The sequence below is a fragment of the Misgurnus anguillicaudatus genome, chromosome 5 (genome assembly GCF_027580225.2).
Source record: "Misgurnus anguillicaudatus chromosome 5, ASM2758022v2, whole genome shotgun sequence".
NCBI classification, from domain to species: domain Eukaryota; kingdom Metazoa; phylum Chordata; class Actinopteri; order Cypriniformes; family Cobitidae; genus Misgurnus; species Misgurnus anguillicaudatus.
In genome coordinates this window covers 33,125,708-33,140,232 of record NC_073341.2, presented here as the reverse complement: position 1 = coordinate 33,140,232, position 14,525 = coordinate 33,125,708, and the positions used below count along the sequence as shown (strand labels likewise).

Sequence of the window (14,525 nt, the reverse complement as noted above, 5' to 3'; positions counted from 1 at the left end):
TTTAATTAATTTGTGAAGTCCATAACTTACTCTAAAGCTAATAAACAATGACTTTATAAGTTTCCATTTTTTAAAATAAGCCCAATATAACATTATTCTCTCGTTAAAACTGACAATGATTTAAGTTATATATATTTTGTTTTGTTTGTGATTTAAAGTTATTTATAATATGTCAAGTTTACTGTTTTGTGCACTGATATCAGACTCATTTTGGATAATAAAGTTTATTGTTAACTTGTAAAACACACCTGCCTATATTACATATCTTTGTCACGTCATTTTAAGTGTTTGATCACCACATTTGTGGTGTGATCATAGAGTGATCATTGCAAAAAGTATTTATATATAGTATATTCTGTTAATGTATATAGTGTATTCTATGTACAGTACTGTAGTAGTATAATATACTGTAGTATATGTGTACTGTACTATAATATGCACATAATGAATATCGGCCGATATATCGTTATCGGTCTTTTTTTACTCTCTAATATCTGTATCGCCATCGGCCCCAAAAAATGCATATCGGTCGGGCTCTAGTTTAAAGGGGACAGAGAATGAAAACCATTTTTACCTTGTCTTTGTTGAATAATGGTAGTCTACCCACATTCACGAACATACAAAAAGTGCTAGACATGCTAAACATCTCAGTCTCACAGAAATTCCTCTTTAAGAAATGTCAGCCAGAAAACGGCCCAATCTGAAAAACTGATGCTTATTACATCACAGGCATCTAACTGCCGCTCCACTTTAAAATAATTGGCTACATTTTTTGAGTGGCAGCAAAGTCAGCCAATCAGTAATGAGATTGCAAGTTAAGCCAGTAGGGGGAGCCAAATAGGTGCAAAACCACTTGTTTAAAATTCCCCTCCCTAATAGAGCTATCTGAGAGAGGTTTTTAGGAAGCTTTTAAGGCATTACAGACCCAAACAAAACATTTTTTGTCTACATGTCACATCACAGAACAAGGATAAATACCCCATTCAATCATTCTATATCGCCTTTAATATTACTGTCATTATTGTCTTTCTCGCATAAATAAATAAAAAGGTATGAGAAAAAAATCTGAAAGAAGTCTTTTCACACAAAAAAGTGAATAATTTATATACTTAAAAATGTATAAAAGCATTATAAATTGTCTTAATGACTCATGAACTACAGTCAGAATCTGGGAACCATATGCTCATTTTCTCGTATTTGATGTGTGTTTACGAATGCCCAGAGCCGTTTATTGGGCGCTACGGATGTCTATCAAATGCGTTTGTACGTAGCTATAGCCAATCGTTTCAATTACACCACATGACGTATGTAGAGCGACATAAATTCAAAGGTAAACAACTTTTATTGATACGTGTGCATCCTGGAAAGCTATGCAACTAAACCAGTAGCTGTATATTGATATTAAAAAGCAACAAAATTTAGTGGCACTGTGAAAACCACAGTACAGACATAACAACAATATGATATTAATAAATACCACTTACCATTTATAAGTTAATTGTACTTCGTCGACGACGATGCCTAGCAGGTTGGTCCTATAAAACTCCGTGGCTATCATGTCTTGCCATATCCAAACATCCTTCTTGGATATTGGTATTGGAAATTGTTTAACGCCAAAAGTTACAGTTTTTTTTATCTTTTTAAATTTGCGTTCAAAACTACTTAGAACACTATCTAAGGCTGCATTGAAAAGTAACTTTGCCGTGTTGGATAAAAAAACTGCTTCTGTATGTCGCATAGACATCGTCATCGTCTTGCTGCCCACTCCCCGTTCTGTGATTGGTTCCCTATTTCATGGGCAAAAAAGGGCCATAGTTTCCATGCTAGCCTTGCAGCATGAATAAATTTGCACCCAAGGCAGCATGGGGAAACCCAGGGTAACCATATATATATAAAAACTATTTTGGTGAGCGGATGCAGTTGCTAAGGACTTTAAATCTGATTTTACATAAAATAATATGTAAAAATATAACATTATTTCAATATTCAAGATTCCAGATTTTCAAATAGTAATATCAGCCTATCCTTACAAACCGTACATCAATGGAAAGCTAATTTGACCCTTATGACTGGATTCGTGGTTCAGGGTCACATGTGTTTCTTTTAAGCAGGTTTAACTGACAAACCTTGATATACTGATTGATTTCAACTTTGCAGTGTGTACGTGACCATACACACAAGGACACGCAGTCCTCCCTTGCAAATTTTTGTTATTCTAGAAGGAGCAGGACGACTTGTTTTATATCTCTATACTAGATGATCTCTTACCGTCCCTGCATTTACTCCAGCAGGGAAGATCATGTGCTCGCTCGCTATCCCTCTCACTCTATTGAATTACTGAAGGTTTGCCAAATCAGACAGCCATTCAGGATCTCAACCTATAGCAGAAGATGATGCGCACAATTGCTTTTCGGCTTGTATTGATTCAGGGTCATTAAACCCTGAAGGCTGAATGTTTCGATGGGAATGGATCGCTATAATAGCAGACAAAACAAAAGAATTTGAGACACTAACGTATAAAGAGGCCATTTTTCTGTCTGGATATTTGCGGTGGTAACTAGAGCCCGACCGATTTATCGTTTTGCCGATTTTATCGGCCGATATGAGCATGTCGCAGATATATCTGTATCGGCGTATAAGCCGCAGATATGAAGCCGATATGAACGTTCCTTACAGAACACATTAAATGCTTTTGAAAGATGTAAGTACTTGTTTGTCCAGCAGAGTGCGCCCTATTGGTTGCTAATGGCGACTCAGGTCACTCACTGTAGTGACATCAGCCAATCCCCCGCCCCCTTCACTTCAGTCAGTCTCTCAGTTCAGGTGGCGGCCGGGGCAGTCACGCGGTTTCTTCAAAACATTTTACACCTGGTATTAAGACGCGCTTTGGTCGATTGGATTATAAGTGGACGAGAGAGACACATTCCTGTTTACTTTGGTGGTTTTAATCAGTCTTTTTTGTCCACTTGCGAGTTGTTTCAAACGCAAGCGGAAGAAATGACGCGAGGCGGAGAAAGGACGCGCTTAAACTGACGCGCAGTTTGTGGGAGTACAGCTGCTTGTGTTGTTACATGCTCATTTCAAAGCAATTGATTAAATAAGCTCGCGCAACTTTACACCCTCGCTAAATAAAAGAGGCGGAGAGCAGACGCTTTAGTTTTATAAAAGTTTAAAGTCCCGGCAGAACACTGTGGGTTCGTGTTATAAAAACGTTGTGCAGTACATTAAACATAAGCCTACATCAGTATGTTGTCAGAAATTCAAGCATTGTCGTCTTAACGGTAAGTTTTTAATTAATTTGTGAAGTCCATAACTTACTCTAAAGCTAATAAACAATGACTTTATAAGTTTCCATTTTTTAAAATAAGCCCAATATAACATTATTCTCTCGTTAAAACTGACAATGATTTAAGTTATATGTATTTTGTTTTGTTTGTGATTTAAAGTTATTTATAATAAGTCAAATTTACTGTTTTGTGCACTTATATCAGAATCATTTTGGATAATAAAGTTTATTGTTAACTTGTAAAACACACCTGCCTATATTACATATCTTTGTCACGTCATTTTAAGTGTTTGATCACCACATTGGTGGTGTGATCATAGAGTGATCATTGCAAAAAGTATTTATATATAGTATATTCTGTTAATGTATATAGTGTATTCTATGTACAGTACTGTAGTAGTATAATATACTGTAGTATATGTGTACTGTACTATAATATGCACATAATGAATATCGGCCGATATATCGTTATCGGTCTTTTTTTACTCTCTAATATCTGTATCGGCATCGGCCCCAAAAAATGCATATCGGTCGGGCTCTAGTGGTAACACTAACAAGAAGATTTTACACGTGTTTTTTATAACATTTGTTAATGCAATAGAAAACTTCAAATAACAATCCACAATAATTTCGTTCATTTTATTTAATATTAACTCTTACATATGCATTTTAATATTCATAGGTGTTTTTCCCAGACATGCTTTAATTCTGTTGATGACATCTTGTCATCTTTTCTGGCTAACTATGTTATTTGCTACGCCTCTGGATTTAGCACATACCACAGCTGATAAATAGCTCAACGGGCACTATAAATTTGACTTATTGTTGTCTTTTACTGTAGTTACTGTTTGTAAATCTCAAGTAATGCTCAGATTAATTTGATTTAGTCTGATTTCAAGCAGTCTGGTAAGAGGGGGAAAGTGAAAGGCACAGAGAGAGGAAGAGGTTGAAAGCTGTCGATCTGATGCTCATATTTCCTTCACTCTTGGCACAGCTGTAATTAAAACTGCTGGGCTCAAGACAAAAAAAGGGCTGCAGTGCAGGTGAATTACCACTGAGACTTTAAATCCATAAAAGTCTAAGAAAACGCACATGAACGCACTTACTTCAATTAGATCCAAACTGCTGCATTTAAAACAGGAATGTTAAGATGAAAGGCACGATTACAGTGGTTGTTGTTTTTCTTAGTATGTCTGCCATAAGACATTCAAAAGATTTATGTAATAATCATAGTCCAAAAATATAGTTTTATAGGCACAATACCAAATGCTTGGCAAGCTTTACTGCAAATGAGATATTGCAAGTTTATATTTTAACATGTTAGTGAGTAATTGATTTGGAACTCTATGTAGGCAGCAACTCTGCATGGCACCTAAACAGTGTGCTACTTCACAAGACTTTACTTACAATGAATACATTACAATACATTACATTAGAATATTGCTAGACTAATGGTTTCATATTCTTTTAAGCATTAAAATGTTCAACTATTGATTTATTTTAGTTTAAATTCATTTTATAGCTACTTCTCAATATTTAATAAAATATTTTTGACTATGCATGATTTTTTGGCACTGGGCTCACCTCACCACAATACAATACAGTCTTCACAATGTATACAAGCAATGCTGCCTTACAATTTGGTGAAAACAAGGTATCTCTGAGGAAAAAGCAAAATGAGGCCGTTTACCTTTAAAAAAAAAACGTTTGAGGCGTCAAATTCGCGTCTACCGCGTCTAGTTTGCCGCTTGAACATTGTAAAGAGTAACTAAACCCTAAACCAACTTTTTAAAAATAATAATCTGTAAGAATGGGGCTTTATTAGTGCTGTTCATTGATTTTAGTAAGTTTTTTGACATTTGGATATTAAGTGTTTCAATACTACAATATATGGTGTAAAAACATCTGAATGCTGCCCTCTTCAGGTTGAACGGCAGCTACTGCAGTTGAATTTTCCTATTGGATGTTGGGTCAAAAAAATATTGCCAGTGGGTGGAGTCAGGCTCTAACCAGGAGTTTAGTTACGCTTTAAGTTTACTCGCTTCATTCGCGCGTGAAAGCCACACGTGAAATTCTAGTCATTGAGACATTCACGCAGAAATTCGTGTCATGGGAGGGGCTTCTTTGACTCCGCTCGCTTCATGTAATCACGTCACTACTAGAGCAAGCTCCTGATTGGTTAACATGGCGCGTTTTTCCGCCAAAGTTCAAATTTTTCAACTCGCACGTTTACCGCGGCAACGCTAGATTCGCGCCATTCGCGCGTGTGGCGGAATCACGTCTAACGCGCCGCACTAAACGCCTCATTCGCGCCGTGAGACCTCCAGACACGCGTCAATGCGTCTTCACATTGACTTAACATTGAAATCACTTGCGCATGATGCCTTTATCGCGGCTGGTGTGAACGCAGCATTAAGACGCGTTTTAGTTAATCGGAACACAAGTGGACAAAAGGGACACATTTCTGTTCACACCTGTGGCCTCATGTATAAAGCATGCATGTATAAACCCTGCAAGCCCATTCTCCCATCAAGTTTGTTTTTTTATAAATCGCAACCTTTGCGTGAAAACTGGCGTACGCACGTTTCCAGCCCTGTTTTGTGCGTACGCCAGTTCCCACGCAAAGGTTGCGATTTATAAAAAAACAAACTTGATGGGAGAATGGGCTTGCAGGGTGGGATATTATGATGATTCATGTCCGCACACTTGCAGGTGATCTGTGATTTATAAAGGGAACATTGCTTTGTTTTATAAGTCTTCATAATTTTTGGTGTATGCCATTTTTGGCTTTTGTGCGTACGTAGACTTTTAGTAAGAATCCTACGCATAGTTTTATACATGAGGCCCCTGGTGTTTTAATCCATTTCCTTTGTCCACTTTTGAGCGCTTCTGTCCTGATTACTTCGAGGGCATGTTCTATGGGCAAGATGTTAAACACTGTGGGTTTGCACAAGATGGCAGAACCGTTGGAAAATCCAATGCTATTTGTACATATTTTACAAAATGGCTAATTTGTATTAATTGGTACAACCACATTCATACATTTTTTACAATTTGTCTTGACCAATGTGATATTGGGGTTAGGGGTGGGGTTTCGTAATAGTTTTTTTTACGATAACTGTACGTTATTGCATAATTAACTTAGTACAGATTAATACGAATTAGCCAACTCGTAAAATATGTACGAATTCTCATGAGATCAGGCTGAAAAATCATTGTGCTTGGTACACTGCACATTAATCAATAGGCGTTCTTTTGTGGCAGTTTGAACACATTCGACTACATCAGCGTCTATGCCACAAAAGTAATTCGTTCAAATGCGTTTTCGACTACCTCGAAAGTGGACGAGCTCAAAATATTTTACACCCCGTATTTAGCGTTGTCCACTTGTGATCTGATCGACCAAAATGCATCAGGTGTAAACAGGGCCCTAGACAGCTGCTCTTACTTTTTGAAAGATGAATGTTTCCAATAATTTAAAAAACATTCCTGTATCTAAGTCTCATTAGGGACCTTGATTGCTTATTTCCGTGCCTAAAGATGTTAGCATACAGAGCTGATCTGTGTTTTTGGCAGACTAGAGAGAGACAAACACTTTGAACTGCCCCTTTCTCAATATTGAGCTTTCAATATGACTATATCAGATCAGGCCAGACAAAGAGAGAGAGAGAGAGAGAGGGCTGTAATAACCCAATAAATTGCCTCCCTGGGGTACCAGTATGCTCACAGAATATCAAAACCCCTCATTCTTCAAGTCCACAGACAGTGAAGACAAATATTTCTCATAAGCCTATCTGCCATAATTAGTGTTTCATAGAAGGTTTATTTAATAACATCATCACTTGATCTCAGCAGACTCACAGACTATGTGGAAAACTGTTGCAATAGGCAATAGATGTCACAAAAATCACGTTATGACTTTTGACAGACAGGAAAGTAAATATGAAAGCTGGACGACAGGTGCTTCAATATGCCTGGATCTATTTCTCTTTCATTCTGTTCTTTTCCCTTTCATTTTCCATCAATCCACTTTCACTGCGAAACATCAAAGCGGTTTTAAAGGAAAGGACAGGCGGCCGGCACCACAGCTGTGGTGGTAGTGGAAACTGTGTGAGGTTTAAACCGGATGTTAGGAAATAGAAACGCCATTGATCTATCAGGATTAGTTGTAATCCTAAGGACTGAGAGCCTGATATGGATCACAATGCCTTTCTGGCCACATTATCATTAAGCTTTAAAAAAGCTGAATTATACACTTGTGTATGTGTGATATCATAACTGTCAATCAATGACAATAAAGTTTTTACCCATACTGATATCTCAGATGAAAATAATTGGTGGTTTAAATACACATACAAAGTCCCTATTAAAGTTTTTAAAGCATTTTTTATTATGTTCCATAGTTATGCCCAGCTGCACTACTTCAGCCTGCTCCTTGTTTCCTGTCTGCCATTATTGGACAAACTGATTAATCCAGGTGTGCCTGACCTCAGTAGTCAAAAACAAACTGATTAATCCAGGTGTGCCTGACCTCAGTAGTCACAACAACAATAATCAGACACACCTGGATTAATCAGTTTGTCCAATAATGGCAGACAGGAAACAAGGAGCTGGCTGAAGTTCAGGAAGTAGTGCAGCTGGGCATAAAGCCTATTGCTAAAACATTAAACATTACATCTAAAGAGGATTTTTCACAATGGGATCTGGCAACACTGCAAATGCTGCACCCGCGGCCGCCAGCGTCTCACAGCTGTCAGTCTCCGTCATTTTACGCAAAAATATACAGTAAACTGTCCAAACTTAATTATATACGCGGATGCCAATATGAACAGTTTAAAATTACTAGTGAGTCATTCAGAGAACGTTTTTTTATTGTAATTTTATTTCTTTATATGAACAATTTACCGAAGTCCGGACCTTGGTGGCCTCAGCTGGCTACGGGCATGATAATAGGTTCTAGAAACAAACTTTGTTCATTTGTAGTAGAGACGTGTTTGTTGGTTGTGTAAAAATATGATTAATCTTTCTCAAATAATTTTATGAATGATTGAGCCAAAACGTGTTAGATTGTGCCCCAACTCGCCCATACTGATGTAAACAAAACAAGATTATATGCAGAAGAGTATTAAAGGCTGGTCAGTAAACCTCACAATTTAAATTCAGCTCACATTGTTCCGTTTTTCCACCCAAACACAATAAATGTGTCAATTGGACATGCCAACTTTCCTTCCTTTCCCACTTCAACTAAACCTTGCATTTTAAAACAAGGTCAAAGTGGTCTGCTAGACACACACAGACACGCATTGCATGAACACACAAACAAAAGTCTGACAGATATACAGAAGCACTGACTGGAAAGAACATCTTTTCTTTAGTTTGTCAGGAGCTTACAAACACACACACACACACACATCTTTTAAAGGGCTATTACCCAAAAGAAGAAATCATAATGTGTTCTAGATTGCAATGAGATTACATGTTTCACAACCTCCTGCTCTGCAGATATAGGTCTCCAGAGATTTCAATATATGCAACATTTCTCATGATTTTCTCCCCAGACCAAATGATCTGAGCTATGTTATACAGATTTATTATATAAGTCTCAGTGTATGTCTCATACAAGCAAGAAAACTTAAGACAAACATATCAGACAAAGAAATTATACATAAGTACTCCATTAACTCCATTAAGTCTCCTAAACCATAAATGAGCAAGATTAGAGCAATAACATTTTACTCTGGGTAATATTAAAAATTAACCACCACATGAAAAAATGTGAGGACCTGTTTATGTCAAATAAATTTGTCTATGACATAAACAGTTTAAAGTATGAATAACACATTTCTATCATGAAGTATATTATGCTACGTCATGTCATGTCATGTCAACCAATGCCTTGTACAACCATAACCATGTGTTTTTCTTCCCAACACAATGATATAAACAAAGCAACAAAACAGTAATAACATCCCCATGACTCAAAGTTCATCAGTTACATCTCTAGTCAAATGATCACGCAATTAGAAGACTTGGGACACAATACACCCAAGAACTTTGTTTACGTCTGTTCAACGGAGCCTGTGATAAACCATTTCCATGCCGCTCCTTGTCACCCTCATGCCTCAGCAGACATCTGACGTCCTGCAATAATTTTAGCCGCACCGAGATGCGCGAGAGATTCAACATGTTTTCTATTAATAGTGAGGAGTTCGTTCTGAGCTGGTGGAGATGAACACAGGGTGGAAAATAGTATAGGAGTTTCCTTACCTTCTGTGGATGGAGCCTGGTCCTGGGCGGCATATAACATCTCCTTGAAAGCCTGTGTGAGAAAAATAAAAGGCCTTAATGATGATATCACTATGAGTCATTTGGTGCTGGTCAATGGGCCAACGATGTGCAGCGTTCTCACACTGAATTCCTTGAGGGTTCATGGGATCCCATTAAGGATGCTTGAGATGTTAAAGATAGCTCACATGGCTGGACTGGTGACTAATTCGGGATACTTCAAAGTGTTAGGCTATCCAGGCCTTGCTATGAGCAAAACATTATCTACAGGTCTTGTAATAATGTTTTTTTAGACTTTAAACTCTATCCCAGACAGGGATTAGACAAGTCGTAGACTAAAATAAATGTAAGAGCTGTCCAAACTGAAAACAACTTGCACTAACATATCTTAAAATTAGTGATGCACCGATGTATCGGCCGCCGATATTTATTGGCCGATTTTTGGTGAATTTAAACCATCGGCACGAGAAAGGCCGATATCGTTTGTTTATTAATAAACTGCATTAAGAAATCCATTATATGTAAAAATAAGTTAATGTTGTTAATAAAATAAATGGTGAATAGCAAAAACCACCTTTGGAGGTTGTCATGCTGTCTTATTATATTTGTTTTAGCTAATTTGTGCCTCTCTTATTATGTTGGTCAGTTGAATGTTAATTAGATCCAATCCATGTTCAGTAAAAATAATTTGATGCAGAAATAAACCAGCTAATAGACCAACTGTATAGTATATGTATATATGTATACAAGTGTTTAATATCGGCATCGGTATCGGCCAGTAGTTGTCTGTTTAAATAGGTATCGGCCCAAAAAACTCCTATCAGTGCATCCCTACTTAAAATACATCAATTTGTTTTGCCTCAAAATGCACACAAGTAATGTTTTTAGTAAGGCATGTTTAAAACTATAGTTATATTTCCTAATTAAACTAAGGTCTAGTCCTGGCATCCCTGTCCGGGAAACCACCCCTTTATCATGTGAAATAATGACCTTCAGTTCTTTGAGAATATGGTTACTCACTTGTCTTGGCATGTTGTTAATCTATCAGGTAATGAAACGTGTGGCACAATTATGCACTGTCTGCTACACAGATTCTGTAGGCTGAGAAAATGTACATCTCAATCCCACACATTGATCTGTAGGGCCGTCTAGTAATTTGAATGCATTTGATTACCTGTCAGCAAGGTTATTCTCAGCAATTAGTGTACAGACCCACTTTTCCATGTATATAATATTTCAGCCTTTAGAAAAGTATGTAGGCTATTGTAAGACAGGTATGCTTTTAAAAAGAAAAATGTGCTGTTGTTACTGTAAGATGCTGTTGATAAAAGTCCTAACTTTTATAAATGGCTTTGTTGGTGTATCCTAATGTAGTCAGGTTGATTTGGTTACTTAAAAGAACATGCACTGTCTGTCAAGCCACATCCCCAAATGCTAAATAATATTTACATTTGTGCATCTTGCAGATGCTTTTATCCAAAATGGCTTATAGTGTATTAATGCCATACAAGGTGTCCTCTGGGATCAAACACATGACCTCTTGTGCAGCTTTCGCAATACTTTACCAGTTGACAGGGACACTCTTTTAGGAACTCATTTATTACATTTATTTAAATGTTAATTCGTCACATTTTAGATCAACCAAAATTACCATCTTTAGATTCATTGAATATAACTCATTAAAGGAAAACACCACAGTTTTTCAATATTTTAGGGCTGGGTTTCGATTCAAATTTCAAGAATCGATTCGATTCCGATTCTCAAGATCTTGAATCGATTATCATTGTTCGATTCGATTCAATTTGATCCGATCCGATCTGATCCAATCTTCGAGATTTAGATAAGTGTTTTTGAAAAAAGCCCGAAATGGTGCCAGATAGGGGTGCATGGAATGACCAAAAATCTATTCCATGAGTCATTTTATCAGTATATTTCATGGTATACATGTTTTTCAGTTTTTTGGATTATAAAAATGTGCAGTTATTTGCCACTCACTATAGCTTTTAACTGCTCACCACAGTTTTAAAATATGGACAATTTAAAGTAAATAATGTTAAAGTGAAAATGCCCAGAGGATAACAACAGATTAAGTCTTGATAGACAGAATCTTGTTTTTAATTGAGTTATTAATTTTATAGACTATTGAAGCTATAGTATGCATTGTATTTTGTATTTATGCATACATTACATTAAAAATAGGCAGTATGTAAAATGAACAGGTATAAATTTATGCACAAATCTATACAGACAGGATAAATACCTGTATATGAGAGACGGAGCTCTTTATAGATATTATGACGGGTGCTATGATGTGATGAAGTCTGTTTTAAGGTCTTGACGCTCTTTACTTTCTATTACACGTTAAAATTTGCGTCTCTTTCTCTTCTTTCTGATCAAAGATGTTTGTACTATAAGCATATTAAGCGTCAAACTACATCGCTCCAGCAGCGCACGTGTCACTGATATAAACGCGAGTTTTGTCTTAGCTTGCTTAAAGTTCAGAAACCTTTACAACTATTAGCATTATGTGTAAGAAGAACTCTTTATTTGGCGACCCGTTGCACGCGCCTCAAGAAACCTCTGCCCGTCAGAGACCGGCTTCATGAGCACAGAGTGAGTGAGGGAGAGAGAGAGAGAGAGAGTTTGGCTGGAGACCCGCGGTGGATTCACTGCATGGCGCTTATTATAAAAATTACACAAATAACTCGTTCATTTGTTATGAGTGGATTATTTTACATGTAGATCACAGCTTTGAGCGTTTCTAGAGTTTTCAAAACAACCGCTTGCTTAACGTTCCTGACCGCTATGTTCGTTGTTTTAATATCCTTCCACCTTGCGCGCATGCGTGAATTCAATGACGCAGCAATTAAGTTATTAATTATTAAATCGATTCTCTGAGTTACGGGTCAATCTTTAAAAATTAACATGAAAATCAATTCAGAATCGGCAAATTGATTTTTTCAACACAGCCCTATTTTACTATGTTCTTACATCAACTTAGACGAATTAATACATACCTATGTTTTTTCAACACGTGCACTTTTAATCTTTGTACAGCGTCTTGTGAATGTGTTAGCATTTAACCTAGCCCCATTCATTCCTATGGCTCCAAACAGGGATTAATTTAGACGCCACCAAACACTTCCATGTTTTTCCTATTTAAAGACTGTTACATGAGTAGTTACACGAGTAAGTATGGTGGCGCAAAATAAAACGTTTGTTTGGATCCTAAGGAATGAATGGGGCTAGGCTAAATGCTAACACATTCAAAAGGCGCTGTACAAAGATTAAAAGTGCACCCATTGAAAAAGATAGGTATGTATTAATTCATCCAATTTTATCTAAGAACATAGTAAAATATTGAAAAACTGTGGTGTTTTCCTTTAATATCAAGTGGACAAATACTATCTAGTTGTTTAGTATAAACTGCTGCCAGTGTGGAGTATTGAAGTGATAGTTCACTTAAGAAAAATGTAAGTTTCTTTCTTCTGATGAACAGAAAAGAAGATTTTGAAGGTAACCCAGCCTGATCTCACGAGAATTTGTACATACTTTACAAGTTGGCTAGTTCGTATGAATTCGTACGAAGTTAATCATGCAAAAACGTACAGAAATCATAAAAAAGCAATAACAAAACCCGACCCCTACCCCCAACATCACAGGGGTCAAGGCAAATCGCACAAAAATATACGAATGTGGTCATACAAATGAATATGAATTAGCCACCTTGTAAAATATATATGAACTGCCATGAGATAACCACACAGTTGACAGTACCCACTGACTTTCGCTAGTAGGAAAAACGTTTTTAAAGGACAAGTTCGGTATTTTACACTTAAAACCTTGTTTTCAGATTGTTTATGATGAAATAGAACGGTTTTGACTGAAATTTGGACATATGATGCTGGCCCGAGAATTTTCGGGTGTTTCTTGTATCACCTCCCACCTCTATAATGGGTTTATAGGTGCACTGGAACAATCCTTCCTAAAATGCATTAAACTTTCATTTACAAAGACGTGAAACTCACTGAGTGGTCGGGGGTGTTCACTGATATGCTCACACAAAAATCGCTGCAAAAGATGCTTTCCAACAGGTTTTATCATAGTCTTTGTCCAACTCCATTGACTTGTATTAGATGTGCTGTGAGGTACGGTATTACTCCGCGCCGGGAAAGTTGTTTATTCTTGCAATTGGCAAAGGTGGATTATCGCCACCAACTGGGCTGGAGTGTCTCAAGCTCTCAACGGAAGAATATACGGGTGTGAGGCGTTTGGAAAAATAGGTCCACAAGTTTACAACGAATGCTAAAACACCTGTTGGAAAGCATCTTTTGCAGCGATTTTTGTGTGAGCATATCAATGAACACCCCTGACCACTCGGTGAGTTTCACGTCTTTGTAAATGAAAGTTTAATGCATTTTAGGAAGGATTGTTCCAGTGCACCTATACAGCCATTATAGAGGTGGGAGGTGAAACAACAAGCACCCGAAAATTCTTGGGGCAGCCGCATATGTCGAAATTTCAGTCAAAAACGTTCTATTTTATCATAAACAATCTGAAAACAAGGCTTTAAGTGTAAAATACTGAACTTGTCCTTTAAAAAAAGCAAATATAACAAATATACCACTAATGTTTTTTTTCCGCACTGAAAGCAGGTGCTCTACGGTTTTTCTGTCGAGAGTTTGGGTGAAAAGCTCAGCTGTCAATGTCAGTTCTCACACGGCCGTCCAATCACAGTGGAGGCAGGGCGGGACAATTATCACAACAACCAACCGCTGCATCATACAATGACTGATAAACAAAGCAGAAGTATCACAGCAACCAAAGCGCTCAGCTGAAGAAACCTGGCAGTCGGCTTTAAAAAGCTGTCAGTCGGTGTCCGCCTGGCGTTTTAAGCCGTGTTTAAAAGCTTTGCGTGCGGGTACCATCAACTGTGTGCTTACTATCATTTATT

At 37.3% G+C, this 14,525-nt stretch overlaps 1 protein-coding gene across 1 annotated transcript in view; it reads right to left on the bottom strand.

The window, feature by feature from the left end:
• xpr1a (xenotropic and polytropic retrovirus receptor 1a) overlaps nt 1-14,525 on the bottom strand; it is an 84,961-nt gene that overhangs the window by 66,682 nt on the left and 3,754 nt on the right. Inside the window, exon 2 of the mRNA XM_055168428.2 lies at nt 9,554-9,605. Within this exon, the coding sequence (XP_055024403.1) occupies nt 9,554-9,605 (52 nt within the window). The remainder of the gene's footprint in view (nt 1-9,553; nt 9,606-14,525) is intronic.